We start from the raw sequence: 27,278 nt of genomic DNA on the forward strand, positions 1-27,278 counted from the left end.
AGTTGTACACCACAACTCGACTATATATAATGAAGGAATCCCAACGTTTGTGGTTTTTCCTGATCAATAAGATATAATATTATACCTAGTAATAACTAATAATATATACGCATGTACAATGTACATAGTACACGAATATACATTATAATATTATAATACATATTATATTAATGCACAATATTGTGTTATATTTTATATTGTATGATATTCTAGCGATTCTGGAAAACCTCTTTGTCTTTAGTCTCATAATCTTCACTCTGTTATGTTTTTTTTTTATAGGTTTGCATAGGCGTGTGTTTTTTATCCAAATTTTATGATTATGTATACCGTATATGTGTAAAACAATTGTTACTACAATAAAATATGCAAAGACGACTAATAATTGTGTATAACGTAGCAAATTAAATAATTTATGTGAATTTTATTTTTATATCGGTATAAGTCATAAGGTATAAATAGTTATATAATAATGGGAGTTTTTTTTCAACACATATCTACACGATTGACATTAACGATTTCTTTGATAACTCGCACGCTATAGTTTTATAAACATTTCGGCATTTGTAAAATAAATCACCAGAGTACAGTAGAGTGACCGAATATTTATTTTATTTTGAATTTTATTATACTTATCGATAGATTTAGAAAAAAAATGTATGGCATTGGAAGGTGGATGTAGTAAATTTTCATCAACGTTTGCAAATCGCGTTTGTATAGTTTGCACCAAAATAAAGATATATGTGATTCGCACCATCTCAGATAGTATATATATGAGACATAATATCTTGTCCACAGTCCAGTTACTCAACTGAATAATCTTGGACGCATTATTATTTGTAAATGTTTTCATATAGACAGTATCAGTGGTAATTATTCTTCTTTATTTCCAAAGCAAACCCGTCGAGACTACCTATATAGATATACTTTCTTCTGCTATATAGTTGATCATAAATATATGTTTTCATCTCCTTTGGTATCCGTGATAAGTGACAATGTCTGCCGGAGTGTTAACAAAAGTTGAACGTATATAATGTGACGTGACAAACAGTACATTTATAATATCACCTACCTATATATTTTTGTCATAATATTACGACGGACAGTTTGATAAGTCATGAAACTTTAAAGCGATTTAGCCGTAGCGTATCTTTCACCGCAGTCTCGGCAAACTGTTAAAAAAATAATAACGTCGCAAAACACCTTCGAATGGACGACGTGGGTCGATGTGTTTATCTCTAAAAACGAAATAAACAACCAATAGTAACTTTGCTTATACCGAAGACTAAGATGGTCCTGTTTTTTTTTTTAGCTAATCGTAAATTAATTATATGCGTGCACCGTCTTGATGTGACTTTTTGCTCGATTCGTTGCAGGAGTGTCCGGACCGCAGCAACGGTGTTCGATGCGCCGTCGGTCACCGTCACCGCGGTCGCGGTAACCGCACACGGCCGACGACCGACCACACGCCATGTCAGCCGTGCTGCGGACGGCCACGGTGCTGGTGCTGCTGCAGTGCGCGGCCACCGGTTACGCCGTCGGACAGAGTACGGCCATACGGCACGGCCGGTCACGGAACGCAAGGAACCTGCGGCCAAACGCGTCGCAGCCGCCGGTCAAGCCACAGCAGACGGGCGCGCAGTCCAGCAGCGAGCTGGACAACGACATCGTCAACCGGCTGTTGCGGATCGTCGAGTCGCAACAACAGTTGGGCGACAACTGCACCGCCGGCACGCACCTCAACCTCGGCGAGGGCGTCGTGGACCGGTACGCCCAGGTGAGTGACGTTTTTTTTTTTTTTTTGAATTTGAATTTGAACCGCGACCGGGGGGCGTGTTGTGCAAAAAAATCAAATCAAATTGTACTCGTGATAAAGGTAAACGCGTGTTATATATTGTATTAAACACGATAAAAAAACGATTTGATAACCTAATTAAACAATTGACACTACAAATTAATGAATGTGTCGTGTTACTCTGTATTCTATTTTTTGTTATCACTTTTATCTTACTATATTTTCTATTTATTTATTTATTTGTTTATTTATTTATTTATTTATTTGTTTATTTATTTTTTTTTTTATGTTTTGTTTTAAATTGATTTCTCGAAATAATTATTATCAACATATCGTTTTTTTATATACTAATATGACGTTTAGCTGATAGCATTATATTGTTAAAAATAAAGGATTATAAAAGGCCATGTTACGCGTCATCAGTCAGGTCACGAACATTGGGATTTTTATTTACTTTTTTTTTCCCACAAGATAAAAAATTTTAAAAAATCCACTTCAGTTGTATGGTATATTATTATGAGCTCAGAATTATATCGATCAGTAAATCGAAAATCGTATTATAACAAATTGTGCTAATCACATATAGTATACATGGTAAATAGCATTACGTGTAACCAATGGTTTATTATTATATTCACGTTCAAATTAAAAAAAAAAAAATGTACAATGATAAAATATGTGTAATATAATATAACAAAACATTTGTTACAAAGGTTAAGTAACATTATTTAAATTGTACACTAAGGAAATACGAACATATCGTTTTACATTACCTTTATTTTTTTGGTATTATAAAAAATAGTTTAAATATTTAAAAAAATGTTATATGAATGTTATATATTGCTTGAAATATACTTTAGGTTGGTTGGTTTATTATTTTAATATTTACCTTTCAAAAAATATCATATTTGTTCATCTACGTTAACTTTCCTAACTCTTTTCTTGTGCACTTCCAAAGTTTGATTTAATTAAAAAATATATATGTTCTTTAAAAGTTTTTATTCTTTTAAATTAAATAATAACATTTATGAGACAAAACCTTTTTTTTTAAATCTGATAGATCAAAATAATATACAAAAAATAACTGAAACATGAATAATAACAATATTTAATATAAGAACTGTATTATTAATATAGATGCTATGTTAAAACAAAAGGTTATAAAAACAAAAATAACAATAATTAGTGTGTCAAACATTTAATTAAATACCTATTTAAGTCTAAGCTCTAAAATTGATTTAACATAAAATGTATATACATTCATTAATAATATAATCAATTATTAAGTAATACATCGAAGACACAAAATACCTAAAGTTTTGATTTTTTTTTTTTAGTAATATTCTAAATCTGTATCACACTGAAAAATAATAATAAATACATATTACGAAAAAATTGACATTTCATTTAAAATAGAAATATTAAATAATGTATAAAACCAATATTTGTTGTGATTTTGTGATAGAATCCATTTATTATTAAAAATTAAATTGGGGAGTGATGACATAATATTTTAAATGTATTAAAAAAATTTAAACTAGTATAAGCATTAGTATTACTTACGAGGAATTTAAGCTTTTTGATAAAGCATAATATTAACATTTTTAGGAAAATAATAATAATAAAAAATATAAATACACGTAGCTTAAAATAAGTCTTAATATTTTGAGAATTTCACTTTGTATACAAAATATTAAAATAACAAATACTAGAATGTTTCAAGTTCATATATTTTTTTTTAATAATAACAAAAACCGTTTAAGGAAGAAATATAATATTTCACTTTTAACCCATTATTCAAAGAACAATTAGATTCAACTGACTACCAGGAACCATCCTAATAATTGAAGATACAATCATTTTATTTACTATAAAAAGTTTCTAATGGTACCACAAACAAATAATATATATCAATATATTATTATTATACATAATACATAAATCATGTTTGACAGAATTATAGAAACAAATTAATCTTAAACATTTTTTCAAATTAATAAAATTAAAGAATGGATAATATTTTTAGAATTATTTTTGTACTTAATTTCATAGTTATTTAGTATAAATTTATGTTAGATATTATTTAATACAAAATGCATTATATAATCAGGTCATAATTTATTAACATTCAAAAGATGACTTTTCTTAGTATAGACATTTTTGACAAGGTACATATTAATAATATCTGCGTCGTGTATGTATTTAATTATTATAAACATTTATACCGTTTTTTTTTTTAATCAAACTGACATACTAAACTGTATTGAACAGTCTTGCGCATGACTCATTTAAATATTATTAAAGTTCTATTTTTAAACATCAATTTTTTTTTTTTATTTGAAGTTGAAATAAATTACAATTCCTGCGAAATGATCGTTATTCTAAGTTCCTATCGATTCGATTTACCCATAAACTAATTTGAAGTTAAGATAAAATAAACAAATCAGAGCTGCAGAAAAAATAGATAAAAAAGCTATTTTAAACTGTTTTAATATATTTATTTTTAACTATGTTAGTGTGTATACATGTATTTTAAAGACCTATTGAAAAAATATTGTAATATTTATAATAAAATGTCCAATACAAATACTTTGGTAACCATGCAAAACACCAGTAGTTATACAACTCGAATACATATAACGTAGGTATACACTATGTATATAACGAATGAATAATTAAAAAATTAAAATATTGAACAAATTATAATTTTTTATTTATTAAAATAAAAAGAAAAAAAATAATTAAACCTATACTTAATGTAAAATCATTTTTGGAAATTATCATTGGTGTAAATGAGTGGCTAAAATAATAGGATTAAATTAATTATTTTTTAAGGTTATCATGATCTGTATTGATTATTATAAAAAATGCTTCATTAAATTCAGAATAAAATATAATATAGAAATCGATAAAAATGAAATTTATTAAATTATTTATTTTCTAAATATAATTTTATGTTTGAATAAATATATTTAGTAAAATGGTAATTATTTGTAAAAATTGTTTCTGTGTTAAATTTATATTAATAATCTAATTTATCTATTTTTCATTGATTTATGGTTAAAACATATTTAAACAAATTTACTTAAAATTATATTAAAAATCATATTGTACATATTTTAAGAAATAAATCTATTCTATTAAAATTAAATAGATAGAATAGTGTATAAAATCCATAAACATGTAATTAAAATTATTATGTGTCAAAAATTGATGTATTTTTTATAGAATAGTTGTAAAACTAAAGGTTACAATGTAATAACATACGTATAAAAATAATACAATAATTGATTAAAACGGTATAAAATATTTACTTTATAAGTACTTATTTTAAATAATTTATATCTATAAGTATTTCGGGATCGTCAATAATAATACTCGATAAATGTACATAAATATTTAATAACTATTTGTGATTTTAAATCATTATTCAATATGTTGTCAGAATATATGTTGAGTACTTGAGTATACTGTGTAAAGGTCGAATTGTACAGTTTTGTAGAAACTTTAATCACTTGCTTTTAAAGGTTATAAAGGAATAGAACTTGACTATCTGATCGAAATGAAATGCTATTATCGATATTATTTATGGTCTAAAACATATTTTTTACATTTTCTCTGTAAGTATATATAATATATATTTTAAAGAATAAATGTCAGCGCTATTAAGTAGAATATAAAAACAAAATAGGTTTTTGAAGAAAACGTGAGTGGATTGTATAATTATTTAAAAAAAAAAAAACTGAAATAGTAAATGAATATTTTGATATGTTATTCGATCAGATTAGACTTGTATAAGCGTTGGAAAGGAAGAGTGAAAGTTATATATATATTTTTCAAAAACTAAAGTGTAAGTTCATCTAATTACCTATTATAAAGACATTCTATTGTTTTAAAATTATCCAATATAATCACGATTAATGACGAAACGTATAAACCTATTATTCACGCATTTTTAATAAGATTTGTTTTTGTTCAGACACAAAAGAGCATTTAAAACGCTTACCCATAAATTGTTTGTTGAAAAACTTGATAGATTTATTTTAACATTAATAATAAATTATTGAAGTCAGCTATTGTTTCAGAAAAATATATTTAAAAAATAAATATGGTAGCTACATTTTCATATTATAACAACTATCCCATTGTGGAATAATAATATTTTATTCGTATCATGAATATATTATTCATATTGAAAAGTGAAACGTAATTAAAATTGATACTTAATACTTGTGTAAGCCACGTATGCATGATGATGTTCCTAAAAAAAATAATAAATGGTCCTATTCATATAAATCATTGTTATATAAACCTATACCTAAAATACAATTACAATTTATCTTTTTTTATTCATTTAATCGATATTTTAAAATGCTTTTTCTAATAATACATTATAAACAAACCAGCAGTTGTTTAACTAATAATTACATGCACTGTTTTACAAATTGGATAATGTATTATTAATAATAGGTTATATATATATATATATATATATATATAATATTCATAACTATGGAAGGGTAAAAAGTGGTAATTGTAAATAAAATGTGGAAACACAATAAAAATACCGAGGAAGCCATTTTGATGTATTTCATATGTTTCAAATGTATATCATCATTGTATAGTTAATTTTAATGGATGTGTTAAATTTGAGTTCAATGTTAAATTAATTGCAAACAAAAAATGATTCTAAATAACAAAAACAAGTGTAAGCATTTATTTTTAAGGATATTGAATAATTTATATACATATATTACTATTAGTAATATATTTTTTCAAAAAGATGAACTAATTTCAAACTTACGAGTATAATATGTAATATTATTTTATTGATAATATAATATGTACAATACCATATTATTCTATTGTTTTTAGGTTATAAACCAATACAAAACTATTCGTTATACAAAAAGCTTAAATTTTTTTCTAATATCTTGAAATATACATTCTCTATAAAATAATAATAATAATAATAAATGTTACGGTAAAAGTTTAAAATTCCTAATTTTGAATTTTTTTGAATTATAACAAAACAATTAAAATTATCTGATCAAAAGACTGTTTTTTTTTTCGTTTCAATAAACTTACTAAATCTCATATAAAATTACCTTAATATGTTATCAAACAATAAAACAAAATCCATTCAGTGCCAACTACGCTACCTACTATCAAAACATCTTGATCTCAAAAATAAACTCTTATGAAATAAAACTCTGAGAGGCTACCAATCTCTCTAATATAAATAAAATATAAGTATTTCAATAAAAACTTACGTCTCTAACTATGCTCTACAGTCTACATAAATACCATCTAAATAGTTTTAAATACTGCCAAAATCTTCTATTAATGTTTTCAATCCAATACACACGATCATCAAAATTCACCAATATTTGAATGTGATATCACACTATTACTTAGGACCACAGTAAGCTCTTGAAACGATCGTGGTGTCGAAATCTACAGACTGGTTAACCACGCTTCTTGAAGTTCCAACACGGGGTGGCTCCTCCACACAAACCTATTGTATTGATATTGTTATATCATACATACTTTTTTTCATATTCTTTATATATAATATATAATATATATATAAATTGTTTAATACCTTCAGTAATACTTATAATTATTGTAAAATAATATTTATAGACTGTATGATTAAAAAATGAAAAAATAAATGTACAATATTTTGACTTATATAATTTTGTCAAAAATGAAATGTTGGTAAATTTATAAATATGATGTGAATAATATAGTATAAATTATAGTGTATATATATTTTAAATATTCTAAGAAAAAACGTACGAGGAATCTTGTATTACATTTTTAAGCCTTTAAAATGTAATGAATTTTAAATTATAAAATAATTTGCAAATATTCGTGCTATGTTCGTGGATTTTGTCATTATTTTTTTAATTAAAAAAAAAAAGATTGATTTCTTCGAAAATAGGTGTTATATAAAATGATTGGGTTTTCCATAATTAATTTTAAGTTTTTAATAATTATTTTGATGTATTATAAATGTTTAATAAAAGTACTTGAACATTATTTACATTTATTTTCCCCAAATATAATAACTTGATTTTTGTTGTGCCTAAAGGTGATTTAAAGATCATTGTATATAGTACGACGGCGTTCAGGGTATGCGATTATGTTACATACATGTTCAATGTATTATTAATATTAAAAAATTATATTGTTATTGTTGGATTATTTACTATATCCAAAAATAAAACTCTAGAAAGGCTCTAAATTTGGAGTTTAATAATATAAGATTAAGTACATCATATTCCTAAAAATATTTTGCTCTTAATTGATCTTTACACAGCTATTAATTCTTTGAACTTAAATAAATGTAGAGATAACTGTCAATTTATAAATTTATAATATCATTTAAATGTACTATCATTAACTGTTGAAAACATGAGAAGATTCGAATAAATGCTTCGAAAAGCACTGGAGCTTAATATAAAGTTTACATGGTTGCCATTAAACTCAACAACTTTCATTTTATATAATTAGTACAATACCTATGTAGGTATCCCAGCTTGCAGCAGACCTTGATATAACATTGGATAAATAGCTAATGTAGTAGTCATCAATTTCTATTAAACTACAACAAGGGTGCCAACGATTTTCAATGCTATTCCCACTTCCAAATAAACTATCTACAATACAAATAAAATTATCCACTATGAATATAATATAACCAAATATTACTACCACAACACATTAGCACTTACCCTGTTTAAATAAAATACTTAATTAAATGCAAAAAAAAAAATGTATAAAGTTTTTAAAATTAAAGCAAATAAACGTTATTCAGAAAAAAATAATTTTAAATAAATCATTTAAATTTGATATAGGATAATTTACATTACCAATATATACTCAAGTACATTTAATTTAAATATTAAATTTGGGATTTTATGTGTATTAGAAGTACATTATTTTTAATATTTAATCTGATTTGTCTAAAAGATCTTAGAAAACGTGCGTTTAAATAATTTTATCGATCAGATACAATTAAATTTCTTATTAGTACGTCAAATATTTAAAAAAAAAAAATCCTTTTTACGTATTTAATTAGTTAATTATAATTTTATTTATTTCCATAAATTTAAAAATATAAGTAATTAGCTAGTCATTTCTGCATACAAATGGTACCCAGTGTACCTTTAATTTAGTTACTCACTGTAATGGAAGTGTTAATTTTGAAATCCATGAATAAATCATTATATACGAAAAACGGTTCTAAGCAAAGACAATCCGTCGACCTAAACATAGTAGTAGGTGTATTTTATGGTGTATTATGAATTTATATTGCTATTATAATAATTTATTTTGCTTTTATTAGTATGGCTAGTTGAATTAATTTTTGTCAAAAACATCGAATTTATGTCAATACTGACTTACCGTTGAATGGTTCGTAGTATAAATAGGAAATAGCTTAAAATCAATCTAAATGTTTTAAAATATACATGAATGATATAAAATGTAGTAATATAATATTGTATATATAATAAACATTTCAAATATACTCGAATAATAATTTTTTATTACATAAAAATACCTAAAATTTTCATTCTTTGTTTATTAATCTGTATACTGTATATTATATATATATATATATATATTATATATATATATATTATATATATATATATATTTATTATTGAATAAACCAATAATAAATTAAAATGTAAACTATCTATAAAGACAATTTTGATTAAATTCTTTTTATATTTTTAGGTTTTATTAGGAAGTAGTGATGATATAAATTGTATTAAAATGCAAAGCCTTAATAAATGATGCACAAATTTAACGTTTTATAATATATTAGTGTAATTTTTGAATGTTTCAAGTTTTAACAGCTAATATATTTTAGTTACAACAAAAAAATAAAGTAATTCTTTAACCACCATACAAAAAATAATGATTATAGTTGCATATGATTTTTGCATACATTTAATTTTTAAGACGTGATGTGCAATAATTTTAAATAAAATAATATTTGTTGCTTCTAGTTATCTTATTATCTTATAATCAGATGAATATAAAAACATAGAGTTTTTTTTGTCATCATCTAATAACTTATTAGTTATATAAGAACAAACGAAATTTCTCTGGAAGTTATAATCATTTTTTGTCAAGAAAAATAATTTTCATCGGTCTTGTATAATTTAAATATGCTAATTAATATATTTATGTATATCTTGATATAATGTTTTTGACAATATTAAGCATAAAATTGCTATATCTGTAATATGTATATATTATTTTCATAATTGATATTTAAGAATTTTAGTATCTGCTATGTGGTTACTTTATAATTTTTTTTTTAAAAAAAAATATGTCTTGATATATTATAAAAATTAGGTAAATAATTATTGTATATTTAATTATTTAAATGATATAATATTTTTTTATAAACGTATTAAAAATTGAGTATAGATATTGAAAACGAATATATAACATACAAAATCTACCATCATCAGATAATTTATTTACATTTTTAATCAATTATTCTTTAAAAAGTAGATACATGTAGAGCAGTATTTTAAAGATTCCTAAAATCTATATATATATAAAAAAAATATATTGTTATATGTATATTGTTTTTAACTTCTAAAACATAAATTAAATTCGATAAACTAAAAAAAAGTATTTACATTTACAGTTATTCAAAATACATTTAAATGTATATTTACATTTAACGACATTGTATAAACTTAAAACTAACATTTTAACCTAAAAAAAAATTCTATTGGAAGTTGTCTATTATAATTTATAAATATATAATGTATCAAATAAATACATGATTTATTTTGAATTTAAAGTTGTTGAGATCAACTTTAATGTATTCGGAATTGTATAAACTCTCAAAAATATTAGGGAAAAGAAACAGAAATTCCACATAAGTAAAATAAACTTTACTAAAATTTTTATTGCATTTTCTATACACTGAAAATACTATTAATAATTAAAATAATTTCATAACTCATTCATGTATTTTTATTGAAAGTACGTTGTTATTAGTTGTTATAAGTTATAACACTTATATAGGTACACTAGAAGTGCATTTTAGATTTTATTTATCTGAAATAATATTATTATTGTTTATTGATCTGTTAATTTCATATACCTGCTCTAGGTATATACCTAGAGTAATATGTACACCTCATATGAGCCAAATCAAGTTTTATTCGACATAATTCGTCGGCATTGCACTAACGTAGATGTAGTAATAAAAACTTAATCTATTCAACTAATATTATTATGCGAACGTGTGGCTGACAGAAGTCGTCCGAAATTATGGAACGAGCTGTGTTTGGTCCAGACACAGCAATAAACGCTTTAAGTGGTCATGGTTGTGGTAACTCGCATAATAAGTACTATAATATGTGGTTAGCATTTCAAAAATTATACTACGTCTGCAGAAAATACTTGAATCCCGTTAAAATGGTATATTACGCCTTTTTTATTTTATCCGTTTGTTTTCACTAAAAGTATATTCTTAGAAACGTCAAATTTCAATGATAAATATAATATTTTCAAATTCGTCTTCGGTTATAAATAATATTTACGTTTTGCTCTTTTGGACGTCTTAGAGTTTTATTTTTTTAATGTGTTTTTTTTTTCTAATAATTTATTTATTTATTTTGAATTCATTTTTTAAAAAAGAGCAAATTATTTTATTCATGTATGAATCAATGTTTAGACATATAGAATGTAACTTTTTTCGATCACATGGTAACATATTGGTAATATAAAATACATTTTCAACATAGAACTTCATGGAAATAAAATTAAAATTGGCGAACTCGCTCCGCTGTTTAATAAGAGCTATATGTTTAACTTGTCATTGAGTAGATTATTGAAATAGATGTCTTAAAATTAAATCTAATGATAATCAATACATACGAAAAATAATTTATGAGTGGATACGATTTTTTTTGATATATTTCTAAGAATAATTTATTAAAATATACCTATAATGCTAATAGTTATTATGCTGTAGTAATTTATTTTTGTATCAATATACGGCTGGTTGAACTAATTTCATAACTAAATCACACGTATTATAATATAATTTCAAATAATAGGATTAACTTAAAATCTAAAACCGACGTATCGTAGACTTGTGTGAATAAGTTTGTATAGTATAAATAGTTAAATGGGCCGCAAAACTAACATTTGTTCCCCTATCTGTCTCTCGCACAATATACTATTAAAGATATTATGTACTTCTCCGATTAAATTATCTGGTTAAGTTTATAACATAGGATGCTACTATATGCTTTATATAGAAGGATAGTACTTTTTTTTTTTTAAATATGTCTATGTATCAAAGTTTAAAAATAAGAAAAACTGTGTTAAATTAAAACACGCATATCATGACAAGAAATTAAAATATTAAAAACCTACATGGCTAGTGCACAGAAAACATCTGTCTTCGTATACAATATATAAAAGTATCTTTGCCATTAACTGAACTAGACGGTAAAAGAAAATAAATGTTAGTGTGGCGCGGTGGGTCTTTGAAATTAATCTAAACATTATGAAAATCTGACTAGGTAAAGTAAATAATAATAAAAGATGAAACAAGTACCAACGAAATGTGTTGGTAACTCACAAGTTGTAAGGAAAAATTAAAACACTGTATTAATTTTTCAAACCTTAGATATTAAAATATAAAATACTATTCATTTTAAACTATAGAATGATTTACAAATGCTTCTAATTTTGAAAAATGTCGTACGTTTATAATACATACAAGTATACGATAAAATAGTATTTTTAATTTGGACGTGAAAAGTTATGAAAAATTTGTATTAAATTTTCAAGTACTTTTACTTAAAAACAACAATTCTAAATATCTACAAATATTGTAAATGCGTCCCATAATATTACCATCTCATTATAATATCTAAAATTAGAAGATAACATTTAAAAAAAATGTCATTCTTTGATTATTTTCGTATTGCTAACCATTAGACAATGGTTTACCAAGTTATTTTACGTTTATAATTAATATAACCATGCGTGGCACAATCTTGATAATAGGACAATATTACTCATAAATTACTCGATCATAGTAATATAATAATATACCATGCCCAAAGCCCATTGTCCATTAAAAATCAAATTAATAAGATATATGCTATGATGTGATTTTTCGATAAATCTGCTAAACATTTTGGGCAAAATACTATTTGTTTCGGGTTTTTAATATTATAATTTAAAAAGTATGAAATGTGTCATTTCGTGTATCTTGACTTTTCAGCTATAAACAAATTACCAGATTCTTCTATTTATATAAGTTATTATAAAACATAACAACAAACAAACAAAGCGCTTCATAATTTCACGAAACATCTTATGCGAACAATGGGAGTATTGTAGTGAAATTTGAAACTATTTTAGCCATTTGATGTATTAAGACTACCGTTCATACATGGAAATATTCAGGATGACATAGGACTATAGGAGTAACATATTATACTACCCACATACCTAGGGTATTTTTACATTTTTTAAAGAGTCGTACAAGTGTTTTAAGGAAAATATTTTTCTGGAAAAATGCAAATACAATTGAAGCAAGCATAATATGCTGATAAATGAAAAACAAAATTGTGTCCAATTATTCCGTGCCATCTTTGTTGTATTCAAACAACATAATGTTTCATGATCGTTGATCTGTACTTAAAATACCTTCTGTAATGTTTTAAAAAAAAAACGGTTCTAGGAATTTATTCCATGATATAGAGAGTCTTAGAGAGTTAGAGTTAGAGTCTTAGAGAGTTTCGTGTGATAATGGTAATAAAAACATATTATTCAAATCCAATTGACATTTTCAACATTATTAAAATATTTTCTCATATAATATAAATAGTATTATGGGTTTCATTTAAACAATATATTAAATTTGTAGTTTATATTTTTATTATTAAACAAAATGATACTTCAGTTTATATATTTTTATTTTTATTTATAAAATATACATGATTGCAAATTAACATAAAATAATATAATACAATTTATTAAGATTCAAATCAATAATTATTTCTGTTCTGTTAAAATACCTAAACTATGAAAATATACACAATATTATGAAAAACAAATTGAAAAGAATGAAATGAAATTAAATGGATTATAAAAGATTTTTAAAATAATGATTTTAATTAAAGGCAAATAAGAATAAGTGAAATTGTTGAATGTTTTTTTTTTATAATTTATAGATATTAAAATTTTTAATTTCTTTCAAAAATAATTTCTGTATGAACTTATTTGCACAGGAATACTTAATAAATGCTTATGTAGTAATATCCATTTTATGAAAATTTAATAAATAATTTATTTATTAATAAAAATATAATTCTATATTATTGTTTTATTTAAAATTGTTTGAATATTGTTTTAATATTTATAAACCCGCTTTAACTTATATTTAGTTAAATCTAGATTTTAAATTGTTACATCATTAATTAGTAATAAAACTTTCTCTGTAATTAATTAAACGACAAAATATAATTATAAAAGTTTTTGCGTTTAACATATTTAAGGGTTTGAAATACCACAATGTTAAGTTTGTATTTATTATTTATATATATTGTATATATGTTAAATACAATTTTTTAATTCAAAATTTAATTGCGAAACTCTAAAAAAAATCTTGGATTTAACTATATTATGTTGTAAAGTAGGTGTCGAGTGTACCTCGTCAATAAGTAGGTTACTTCATTCAATTTTTTAAGTAAGAATTCAATGTTAAATCATTGTATAGTGTATACAATAAAACAATAAATAAACGATTCTGACCAGAGACTACCTGTCAGCATATATATATAATGTTCTAAGAATATTTTATGACATTGTACAAATTTATTGATATTAGTTTATTTTTCTACTATAGTTATACACTTATAACGCTGATTAATTTAATTTTTGATAAACACAAATCGCACATAATATTACCTATGTAATAATTATTATAATAGTATTTCATATGATTTTTAGTTATTTATTATTTATTTGTATTAACATATTATATCGTTACACAATATCGAAGGGCAGTGTTTCTAGTTTAAACAGCTTAAAACTAATTCAAATATTTTTAAAATTTCATCAAATATAGAAAAGAATAATATTCTAAATATTGTTAAGTCTTTACGAATAAAATTTTGGTGTTACCTTAAAACAACATTTCAATAATACTTCGTCAAGCTTAAAATTATCTTAAAAAGATTGTATATTTATTATACTATTTTTAAGATATTTAGTTTTCTGTAAAAATAACTTAAATTTTTTTTTAACATTTTCAGGTCTTAACTTTTAAATTGAAAACTTGATGCATTTTTAGCTACGAAATAGTTTACAAATACTTAATTTTAAATGCTTATAAAATAATTTGAGATAATACATTTTAGGATATTTTTAATATACATATAAATATTACTTATCAACGATAACTTGTAATGAAAATTCGAATTTTTTGGATGAGCATAACATTTTTTATAAGTATTTAATGAAAAAACTAAATTAATTAAAACAATATTAAAGGTTTATAAATAGTTTAAATTGAGTACACACACACACACAAACATAAATATATAAAAAATCATTTAATCGATTATAAAACATGTAATTCAATCTAAATATTTTATCTACAGCAACTTTTTTTTAACTATTGAAAGACAATTTTATGAGTAATATTATATTGAACTTAACAAATTAATTTGTAAAAAAAAAAAATTAAAATACGTAATGTAAAATTAATAAATTCTAATACGGCGTATTTAATCTACTAACTATGCTATCCATGAGTGTAAGTATAAACTTTAAGCTAAAAAAAAAAATATGAAATATGTATTTAATGAAAAATCATCAAAAAGTGTTCATAAATAACAACGTTTGCATATGATTTTAATTTTACTGGCCATCCGAGCTACATGAAAATAGCGAGTGTAAGATTTCAGTAGAATGTAGAAAGGAAATGAAATGTAGTTCCCATGGGATAAATAATATATGAAACGCATACAGGTTTCATTCGCAACAATGTGTTAAGACCTTTTTTCACTTTAAAGGGTAATATTTTGTTGCGAATCCAATTTAGAAAAAAATAAAAGTAGCTGAGCATGAACATAAGAACCTTTTCATCTAACCTATATTGAATGATTGTATTTGGTGTTCCTTAAAATTAAGTTTTAAACATAAGATATGACTTATATTTAATTTATTTATAATATTATGTATATATAAAAAAAAAAATTTGTTCGCAATAAAAACAAATTTTTATTGATACTGAAGTAATTAATTTTGTTAATAATAAAATAAATTGTAATTATGTATTTTAAGATCATAAGTTTTTGGTAAGAATATAAAAAGAATCTCTTATTAATTGTTCAGGCTTTGATATAAATATTTAATGAGTCATTAATCAAATATAACTAGTAAATTTACTCGATTTTAATGAATTCAATAAAAGTTTCAACTTTTAATGCATATAAAAAATATTGTGAATATATATTTTCTATATTTTTTAATTGGTTTTGAAAAATTTATGAAAAACCTTAGAATCTTGTATCAAACTTTGAAGCTTCTTACAAAAACCAAAATTTTATGTTGCATAAATAAAAATAAATAAATACTAAAAAGTGATAAAATACATCGAAATTAATGACTAGTAACTTCTAACATTAATAATAATTATAGAAAATTTTAAGCCATGAATCATGTTTTGTATATAAGTTACTGTTTTTGCAATTTTTTTTTTTTTTTTTTGAAAAGTACTATTAATTTTTGTACCTAAAGTACTAACTAAGGACAATTTTTCAGGAAACATCCTAAAAATTAGAGAACAATATTGCCGCTTAAACAAGTGGTAGCATATACACAAAATAACAGACATCATTGCAAAATCAATACCTCCATTGCTTCGCTTAGAATCTAAAATAAAATAATACAAGGAGCTAACAAATAACACGTCGTGTTGTTTAAATAATAAATACAAAAGATATTCTAGACCAATTGGTAAAAAATTAAAATGTGGTGTATACAATGATATTAGAATAGGTTTATGATAAAATTTAAAATTTTTCTAAATATCATATTGGTTTGCCTGACGTTATTGTTTATTCAGTTTAGGCTACTGTGTTTCCAAAATTTACAACAATAATATATTATTATTTATCGATTATTAAGCTTACCGTTTTTATGTTATTATTATAATTATACAGGTTAATACAGGTTCAAAGTCATTATTGTAAAATATGGAATTATAATTTACCAATTCAAATGTATAGATCAAACAGTTCAGTATCATCTGACATAAACATTTTGTGCTCTTTTGTATTATTACAAAGATATTATCATACGAGTACGTGAGTTGATGGGATTTTAGTTGGAGTTAAACGTTGTGTGAAAACTAAGTACCTACATACAAACACTATTTCAATACTTTTTTTAAACTCTGCGCATTACATATTTATATAAACACGCGTGTTAATAACATTATGTCTATATTTACTATAATAAGTCGGTAACATAAACTTTACTGTTTTCAAGTAACGGGCGTGTAAGAAAATATTATTATATTTGAATTTCACTTTGAAAAATGAACGATAATAAAGGAACTAGAAACATTAAAGAGCAGCCGTAAGAAAATTTCTCAAGCGAAAATACGAACATGCGTTTTATTTTTAGTTCAATACACACTGGAATTATAAAACATTTCGATTTTTAAATCAAAGACATCGGGGAATAATTTTCTATAAGTACGCGCTGCATCCGTATTTAGAGAACAGCTGTAACTATTAAATAGTATTATTATATATTTGTATAGTTACAACCTCTAAATGTGAACTATGGACACAAAGGTCACAAAAGCCTCCTATTTTAAACGTGGTTCCTTTGAACATAATGTTGTATGCACATGGAGTATAATCAAATGTGACGATCACTATTCAGAGCTCAATTGTATACTGTAATTCATCATATTATTGATTTTGATCATGGACATTTAGGATGAGTTAAAAGTAAACATATTGAACACATAATACAAAATTAATGTTAAATAGAAATAGCCGTGTGCATTATAATAATTACGTTCTCAAAGCTGGTTATTAAGTTAAGATGTTCAGTAAGTTTAAACTGTGTTAAGTAACTATTGTTATTTTTTTTGTAACTTAGTATAAATATATTAAGTCACTTTTTAAAATTGATGTAAAATATTATTAACTTCATACCTATTAGCTGTTTTTAGAAACAGTTAAGTTAAATGTGTATGTAAACCACAGTTTTACATCACTCGAAATAATGAACTTAGATTTTAAATATTAAATCGGATACTTATTGAAAACTAGTATAGATACAACGCCCATTTGAATTTGAATTTTGAACTCTAGTATTGAGTAAGTATATAGTGAATTATTTCATAACTAAAATACTTGTGCAAATTTCATAGTTTGATTGTAAATAATGTTTAAAAAAAAAAACAATTTAAAATGACAAACCATTGTAAACCTGTACAATATTCAGTGTTTAAGTACTTATTTCTGAAAATCTTTGTTATATTTATATTATAGATGATATTCCAAGATAAGTAATTTAAATAATAACAGTATTATACTTCTGCGGATAATCATTTATTTTAAATTATAAAATTAAAGTAGTATAATTGTGAATTAATTATATGCATTGATGTCTGACAGATATGTATAAATTTTCACTCTTAAAAATTAAAATAGAAATTCTGATTGCATAATGATGTTTTATAATAATTGTAAAATCAATGAAAGTTTTGAATATCGCTTTTATTCGCTTTTTTTTTTTTAAAAAAAAGTGAATAATATAAAATAAAAAAAATTCACTTTTAGTAGAAAAAAAGTTTTATGATTTATCTAATGGATATTTTTATTTTTATAATAATAATAATATATTTAAATCATTAGAATTAAACCAAAAAGGTTAAGAAAAAAAAACAATTATTGTGATTATTATAATTACTTTAGTAGAAACGCTGTCATATACATTTTTTATTACACTAAATAATGTACTTATGTACATTTGACCCAAAACAATTTAGGTAAAATGAAAAAATAAAAATAATAAATGCATAAAATAATATTTTTATATAAGTACAATAGGTATAATGTTAAAGTATACACCAATTTAGGAAATAACTGAAATTAAAAACAAAAAACTGATTATGAAAAATCACTAGATAATATAGAATTGTTTTAGTTTTAATATTATTTATTATTCGTTGAAGAATAATGTTACTGAGTGACCATCCACTTTATTATACCATATTTAGACTAAAGATCATAATAATTATTTCCAGGCTGCAGCATAATAATGTTATAAAGTGATAGTAACTGAAGAACACTAATATAACTTTATTATTAGATTTTAAATGTCCTGTGAAATTTTCCTTTTAACAAATAAATTGTAATTTATACGGAGAAATAGGATTTTTATTTTTATTTACAATTGATTATAAATTATAATCCATTACTTGTATATTTAAAATTTTAAAATATTGATATTTTGTGCGTATTTTTCTTTATATATCATAATATGTATCTATGTATGCACAGAAGATTATCACTGACTATAACAACGTATCATGTACATCGTACTACTACTTATTACTAACTATCATTATTTTTATTATTTTTTTTTTTTTTTGATTAAATTTTATGCATTCTAATTAATGTGGTTTATTTTAATTTCATTAAATAATACTAAAATAATTTAAACGTGATTTTAAATGTTGTTTATCATCGTGTAGAGCCGATATATTATTAAACATTTAGTGATTCAATTAATTTAATTTAATTTAATTATTTTTTATACCATTCTAAAATTTATCGAGAAAGTTTTCATATTCATTTAGTATAAATTCTTACTTAAAATATACAATATATTATATTATATCACATAATGGTTGTCTGATTCATAAATGGTCACTTTTTGCATTTTAATGAAATGGATAAACATTAATTCTTCGTATATTATTTACAATATTATTATAAACATAATTAAATTTAAATCGGTACCTAATTTATTAATTTAATTTTAAATTTCCGTAGTTATTGGTTATATCACGTCATATCTAAATTATAATGCTTGAATAAAATAATTATTGTATTCAAATAAAAGGTTGTATAACATAATAATATATTGAATTATAATTATGCAAAACTATAGTATATTTTATGGAAATTTTTTAATTAGATTATGCCTAGTATATATTTTATATTTATTACTTCGATGCATCATATACATTTTTTTGAATTTTTATGAAGGCATCCCAATTATTTCGTTATATTAACGAGTAAATTATCAGACTATAATATATATAAGTGAATATTGTCACAAGTTAGTTGTAAAAGGAAAAAGTTGTGCTATCCCATTAGGTTAAGAAATTATCAATATATATCTTCCGAAAAAAAAATATTGGTCATGGATTGGCCCACCTGGGATATAAGTACTGTCATTGTCATTGATATTTCTTCTAGTCGTTTCGTATATTTTAAAATAATTTAATTTACATTATCATATAATTTCAATTTTTCAAATAGTATTGTTTATCGTTGTAATGGGTAAGCAATAAATAGGTACTAATTTTTTTTTTTGAATAAGATACGCCGTGAATTATAATAGATGACTTGACGGTGACTTGGTCTGTAAGATATGATATATAAATTATTCAATAGTTTGTCATTTATAACATTATTTTTATTTTGTTAAATAAATAAGCAAATAAGGATATATTTTACAATCTGTAAAATTTAAATCAATTATATGTATATTTGAGGGAGGCGGATATTAAAATAAAAATTGTATAACCTAGCTTCCCCTTAATTAAGTAAAATGTTAGGTAAATTATATTCACGTATAATATTTTAATTGTTTAGGTGCATGACCGCATGGCCGATTCCGTTTTAAGCGATGGGGCGGGTTCTTCGAGATATAAAATACAAAAAATAAATAAACTAACGAAAGTATTATGTATCTCATTTTTTTTTTTTTTTAATAAGTTTTTTTTTTTTAACTTAATTTTACAATCTAGCAATTATTATACATAATTACACTTAATTTTAAACGAACAGTATAGGTATAACAAAGTTGTTTTTTGATTGTTTAATTATATGGCGTGTCTACTCATAGTAAATATTATAAAACGTTTCTCCTTAATTTTTAATCGTATAGGTCATCACTTGCTCACTTCATAAAATTGTATAACAAGTGTCCATCTTACAAATAAGGCCTGGCATGTAACATATAAATAACACCCTGTACAAACCTATCTATTAATTAGAATACAATTTAACATTAAACCTCTATAATTATAAATGAGAAAAACGACTAAAAATTACTACCTTCCAGTCACAACGTCTTTTGAGTTTTTGACGAAACCAGATATGTTAAAAAGTTTTAATGTTTCATGAGTTCAATTAAAAACATAGTTTCTAAAAGCGCTATTCCAAAGTTTTAATAAATTTCCTATGTTTACTGTACGTTTAAATACAATATGTAATTAATTACCAGCTAACTTATATTGGCCTAGGTACTCATTATTTTAAGAAATTTCTAATTTCTTACAAAAATTAAATTAGGTAACAGAATAAAATTATTTTTTAAAAATCTAGTATATTTTTTGATTGTAGGTTTTATTATTAAAAATGAGTAAATTATGTCGATTTCGTCAAATTTTAAATTATGGTATCAAATGTAAGGTATTAAATTGTGATTTTGTTAAGATTAAATAGTAATATTGGCTTGAATTTGAAGAACAGAAACCAATTGGTTTTAGATTTTAAGAAGAGTGACTTGAATTTGACTGTTCTCTTTATTACTATCTATAGTATTAAAACATCTTCAATATAATAGAATGTATCCAAAATAAAGTAAACTCTTAAAAGGTTATTTATCGGTTTCTCAATGCATTATCAAGGTGTAAAGAAAAATTATCTGCAATTGTGGATCAAAATAAGTGTCAGCAAAAGTAATTTTAAACAAATCCGCTCAAGTTTTTAATTCGATGGTTTAAAATTTAATATTCGATACTAATTTATACTAAGAAATACTAAAATAAACGAAACTTTCTGAGTATTAAAACTCTAGTATATGTCTCCGTTTTAACTGTTTTTAATTGATTTTTCAATTTTTCCAACAACGATAAATTAATAATCCTGGTTTGAGTGTGCTAGTTTGGAAATATAAAAATTGTTGTTTTGCTATTATTATTATTATTATTATTATAGGTGCCGAGTCATAAAAATAATGAAAGAATAAATATTTTCAAAACATTGAATAATAAGGACATTGGATATACAGCTATCTAGTTATGATTGAATTATTATCGAAAAATACCATATTTTAAGTACCAACTGCTTCAAATCTCTGAAATTGTTTTATAGAACTGTGAAGTACTCATTCGACCTCAAAATGCGATCACAATATACATAAGAAAAACAACTTGATATTTTCTTCGCTTCATGAAAAAACAATGAATCATATAAATGTTTTTGCGAATCCTTGCAATAATTCAATATTTAACATTTCACATTTCTCTTTATTGGGGTTGACGAATTTAATGGTGTAGTGATCATAAACCGTTTGAATTAATGAAGTTCGTCTATGATGCGCATACTTCAACCATAGACTTAAATACTGGCGTTCAGAATTTGATATCTTAATTAAAAATATCAATACATTATTTTAGTACAAAGATGAGTTCTAATTTATCTAATACAACGCATACCAAATATGAATAATTCAAATTTATTTATATGAACATATTATTATGATGTATGTCAACAAGTTTGGTATGGAATGTAATTATAGTTTTATACATTAGATAATAGTGGCAACATAAAGGTATCGTATCGTAAAATTGTCTTGAAAAAAAATATTATACTTAACCAAAAAATATAATATTATCTCAGGTTAGTATAAAATGCATTAATATATAATACCTACTTTAACTTTCAATTATTTTTTTAAAGATTGAAAGTATAATTTTAAGAATTTGAAGATCTTTGAATAATTGTGAATTACGCAACAATTAATATTGAAATTTGAAGGTTATTTAAAAAACAACTGAACCTGCAAATTCCTCAAATCTATGGAATCGTGATATTTTAATAACATTTTGTATATATATATATGGCATAAACATAAAAACAAATATATGTATTATGTATGTATATTTAATATATACATTCCAAAAAAAATTGTTTGAACATTTAATAATATATTATGTGATTTCAAGTGTTTTTTTTTATGTGGCATTGCTATAACTTTTGTTTACTCTCGTTATTATAAATTACAAAAATATAATATAATAATGATTGATATTTACTTTATATTATTTTAACTGAAAAATCTACTATAGTTTCAAAATATATACCTATAATTATAATGAAATAAATTAAACTACACCTAAGTCAAAATTTGAGTATAAAAACGTTTAAGTGAAGATATCATTAATAATTATTATTATACTTAAAAAATACGTACAGTATTATTTTTATTATTTGCTGACATTTTTCGCATCTTATAGTAAGATACAAACCTCAGTTTTACCACTTCTGGTTATTTTAGATAACTATCGTTATATACTAAATGGTGGTAATAAAATTAAATACGTTTTTAACAGCGCGATCAGTGACATCGCACATCTACGTTATTTGCTTCTTTTAAGTGTATCAGCATATCGCAGTATATTGTGACAACGGTAAATATCGAAAATAAGTGAAAATTGTTTTCGATATCGACTTTATTGGACTATTAATGCTGGATATTGTTATATATATTTTTTATATATATATATCGCGAGTTCAATGATTGTATATTTGTTTCAATAGATTTCTTCTATGTTAGTTGTATTTCAAAAATGATTGGAAGTATGCATGCGATTTCTCAGTATATTATTACTATTAGATAGATTAAATACAATACAATGGGAATTTATAGTCAAAAGCATTAAAGTGGAACTTTGTTTAAAATAGTTTTTATAGTCCATATTCCATATTCCATGGTTATTTAAACAAATGTGTGTATAAATTGATACTCATGGAAAAGATTAAACCACTCAATATTTAAATCTATTTTAATTTATTACAATATTTTTTTTTTAAACCATTTTATTCATTACATTTTTAAATACAAGTATTTACATAAATATTTGTGTAATCGTAGGATTAAATTAATGTATTATTGGGTTTACCATTTGGTGTTTATTTTAATCCATATAGTGAGTAGTATCTATCTATAAAATAAACTCACCGTTTCCATGAATAGAACTGAAATTGAAAAAAAAATATTTTATAGAAATATTTGATCTAATTGTAAATAATTGATGGTGATTCTACTTTTTGTATGAATTTTATCGGTAATTTGCATGTTACATTGTTTATACAAATATGAATATTATTGTATACACACACACACACACAATTTATTAGTTTTTTCTAAAAATTTCTCCAGTATCAATAGAATTTAAATTACATAATGATTATGTATTATTAGTACCTGCTGAATTTGTCTTATATAGTTAATATCAATCAATGTCTTCCATTAATTAACTATAATAAATAAAAATCTAACATAAAAATAACAGGTATTTGTCTTAACAGATTTATCAATTGTATTATTTATGGACAATGAACAAACGTGTTTTAATTATTACGACTTGACATCTATAAGAAATCATTTTTAGAATAAAGATAATTTAATAATAGAATTAATTATTATCGAAGAAGATAATATTAAAAAATAAATATTCTTGGTAATCGTTTGGAAAAAAATAATTAAATCTATAGTAATCCTTTTTTTATTTATTCATTTTTTTTTTTACGTGATAATCTTGAAACTTAATTGGTCATTAATTTTTAAGTAAACAATTATCTAACGTCCCCTCTTCGCCGATTGCTACCGTTCCACGTGTACTATATGGTTTATTAACGAAGTCTTGGGGGCTCGCTTTGCTGTGTAATATCAATGCCAGAGATTAGGATGTTACCTTATTTAAGTAAAACACTCAATTTTCTTAGTATACATAAATATATTGTACATATACATAAAATGCAAAAAAGATAATGTATAATAATTTATAAAGAATATGAATGTTACCGATCTGGGTATAGTATGCCGACGTGTGTAAGTGTGGGTGTTCGCCGATGGCCGTGCTGATCCACTATCCTATTTTTGTTCATGTCGCTCACTTTCATCAAACACGCATCGGTCAATATTACATACCATAACACCTGCTGGAAAAGCTTAAGTCAGCAGTCAGCCCCGCACGCCGTTTCTCATACTCTGCAATTTATTAGCAGAACCCTACCTAAGGAACGACGCACGACGTCAATAGACGAAAATCGTTACACATTTTTCAAACAACTCAAATTATAAAATATGAAATATTAACAATATACGCTTGAGTTTCAAAACACCGAACTACCTTTATATGGTTTAAAATTATCAAATAAATAAAATATGTATATCAAATGACTAAAATAAAATTAATTTATATATTTTTCGTTAATGCATTTTTATGATTTAATGTTTTTATTTTAATTATGATAAAAAAAAAAAAAAACACGAATCAAAATACATAATACAAACAATATCATTAAATACCTTTTAATTGGATTTAAATTAAATAAATTCACTGTTCCATTGAGTAAATTTTTCCATCCTAAAAAATTATTGATGCCCATGGTGAGGAAAACAATTATGAATGCCATATTTACAAAAAAAAAATTAGTCATTCTAATAGTTTAAAAAATCACATAATTACTCATAGTGAAGATAAACCATTCAAATGTCATCTATGATCCTTTAACTTGTTAAATTTATAGTAAAAAAATAATTAATTTTTTTTATAAAAATATTTTATTTTATCAACATTTTTATAATATAATAATATTTTAATTTTTAATGAAAAAAAAACAAACATGGATGGCATAACATTTGGAAGAAAAAAAACAATATTTCATTCGTGTTGGTGAAAAAGTCGCCAAAGCGGCTTAAACTAAACAAAACATAGGTGTATCAATGAAAAAAAAAGTCGCCTAAGTGGCATATGGAATTATAGAATAATAATTTATAAAAAAATAAAACATAAACAAAAACTTCGGGTAGAACGACACAAAACTGATGAGAGAGGATATTATATAGGAGATGGCGTATGGTGGTGCATGATGTATATTGCATTTTCTATTGGTCACCTTTGCACATTTTCTCGACCGATCCTGCGCGGGCGAACGAGTATCGCGGACGCGCGACGCGTCGACCATCACGGCGGAAAGCGAGGTTCGATTGTCGTGCACTTCGACGGTGTATAGATTGATGAGATTTTGGCGACGACGGAAGGCGAAAAACGAAACACGGAACGAGCTTATAATATTATATAATAATATTTTGGTGCTACACATACGGAATCGTCGGCGGCGGCGTCAGAATTGCCGAGGGACATTGCGTTTTCGGACGGCGGCAGGACGCGCCGCAATCCTGATGCTTCCGCAGATTCGCCCCAGTGACATCTCGGCAGTGTCTCCGCCCGCAGCGGTGTTATGCGCCGCCGAACCCTGAAACGCCGAGTTTCTGAGGGCCTGTGGGGGGGGGGCACTTGGGCTGGCACTGACGTCCGTATTCCTGCGTGTATAACACCATACCATATAATATTATATATTACAGAAACTCGCACCGTGAACCGAATGTCCGCGCCGCCGTCGTCGTCGTTAGTAATCGCGATCAATCCACACTGCCGTCATCGTCGTCGTTATTGCGCAAAGTATGTTTTACGATTCTAACTGCTGTGTCGTCGTCGTATCCGTCGTCCCACGAGAAAACCGGGTGCCCGCACAGCCGCCGAAAGAGTAGAGCGACCGAGCTCACGAAAATCCCGCGAACTCGTCGCTCCGCGCAAGGTTAGGTTCGGAAAATGTGTGCGCCGGTGACATACCGTCGTGCACTTTCTCCTATACCTATATATATTATCCTCTGCAGTGTTATGTATCGTCGTAGTCGTTCTGCCCGAAATCTTCGGCCAAAGGGGGGGGGGGGGGTGAGTTGTCGTAGACCCACATTTTCAATATTATTTACCAAATAGTAGATACCTATTATAATAATTTAACGAGGATTTCAAGTATTTTGATTCGTACGTTGTATCCGTTTTTTATTTATATTTTTATATGATATATTATTCATTAATCAATAACTCTATGAACAAAATATGTATTTTAAACAAAATAGTTATACGATGAAGAGCTGCAAGTGCACATATTATTATCATTACAATGCCGTATAATTATGTTATAATTTTATAAATATTGCTTGTGTTTAATATATTATGTTTATTATACTACCATAGTCCAAATAATTTTTTTTTTTATTAATCATATAAAAGGGTTTACTACATCTCGGAGCTACCATATAAATTTTGGTTTGATATTGATAATATGATGGTTGTTTA

At 24.5% G+C, this 27,278-nt stretch overlaps 1 protein-coding gene across 1 annotated transcript in view; it reads left to right on the forward strand.

The window, feature by feature from the left end:
• Positions 1-27,278, forward strand: part of LOC114126333 (probable G-protein coupled receptor CG31760) — a 133,445-nt gene that overhangs the window by 16,073 nt on the left and 90,094 nt on the right. Inside the window, exon 2 of the mRNA XM_050199889.1 lies at positions 1,374-1,774. Within this exon, the coding sequence (XP_050055846.1) occupies positions 1,469-1,774 (306 nt within the window). The 5' untranslated portion in view covers positions 1,374-1,468. The remainder of the gene's footprint in view (positions 1-1,373; positions 1,775-27,278) is intronic.

The sequence above is a fragment of the Aphis gossypii genome, chromosome 2, assembly GCF_020184175.1.
Source record: "Aphis gossypii isolate Hap1 chromosome 2, ASM2018417v2, whole genome shotgun sequence".
Taxonomy (NCBI): Eukaryota; Metazoa; Arthropoda; class Insecta; order Hemiptera; family Aphididae; genus Aphis; species Aphis gossypii.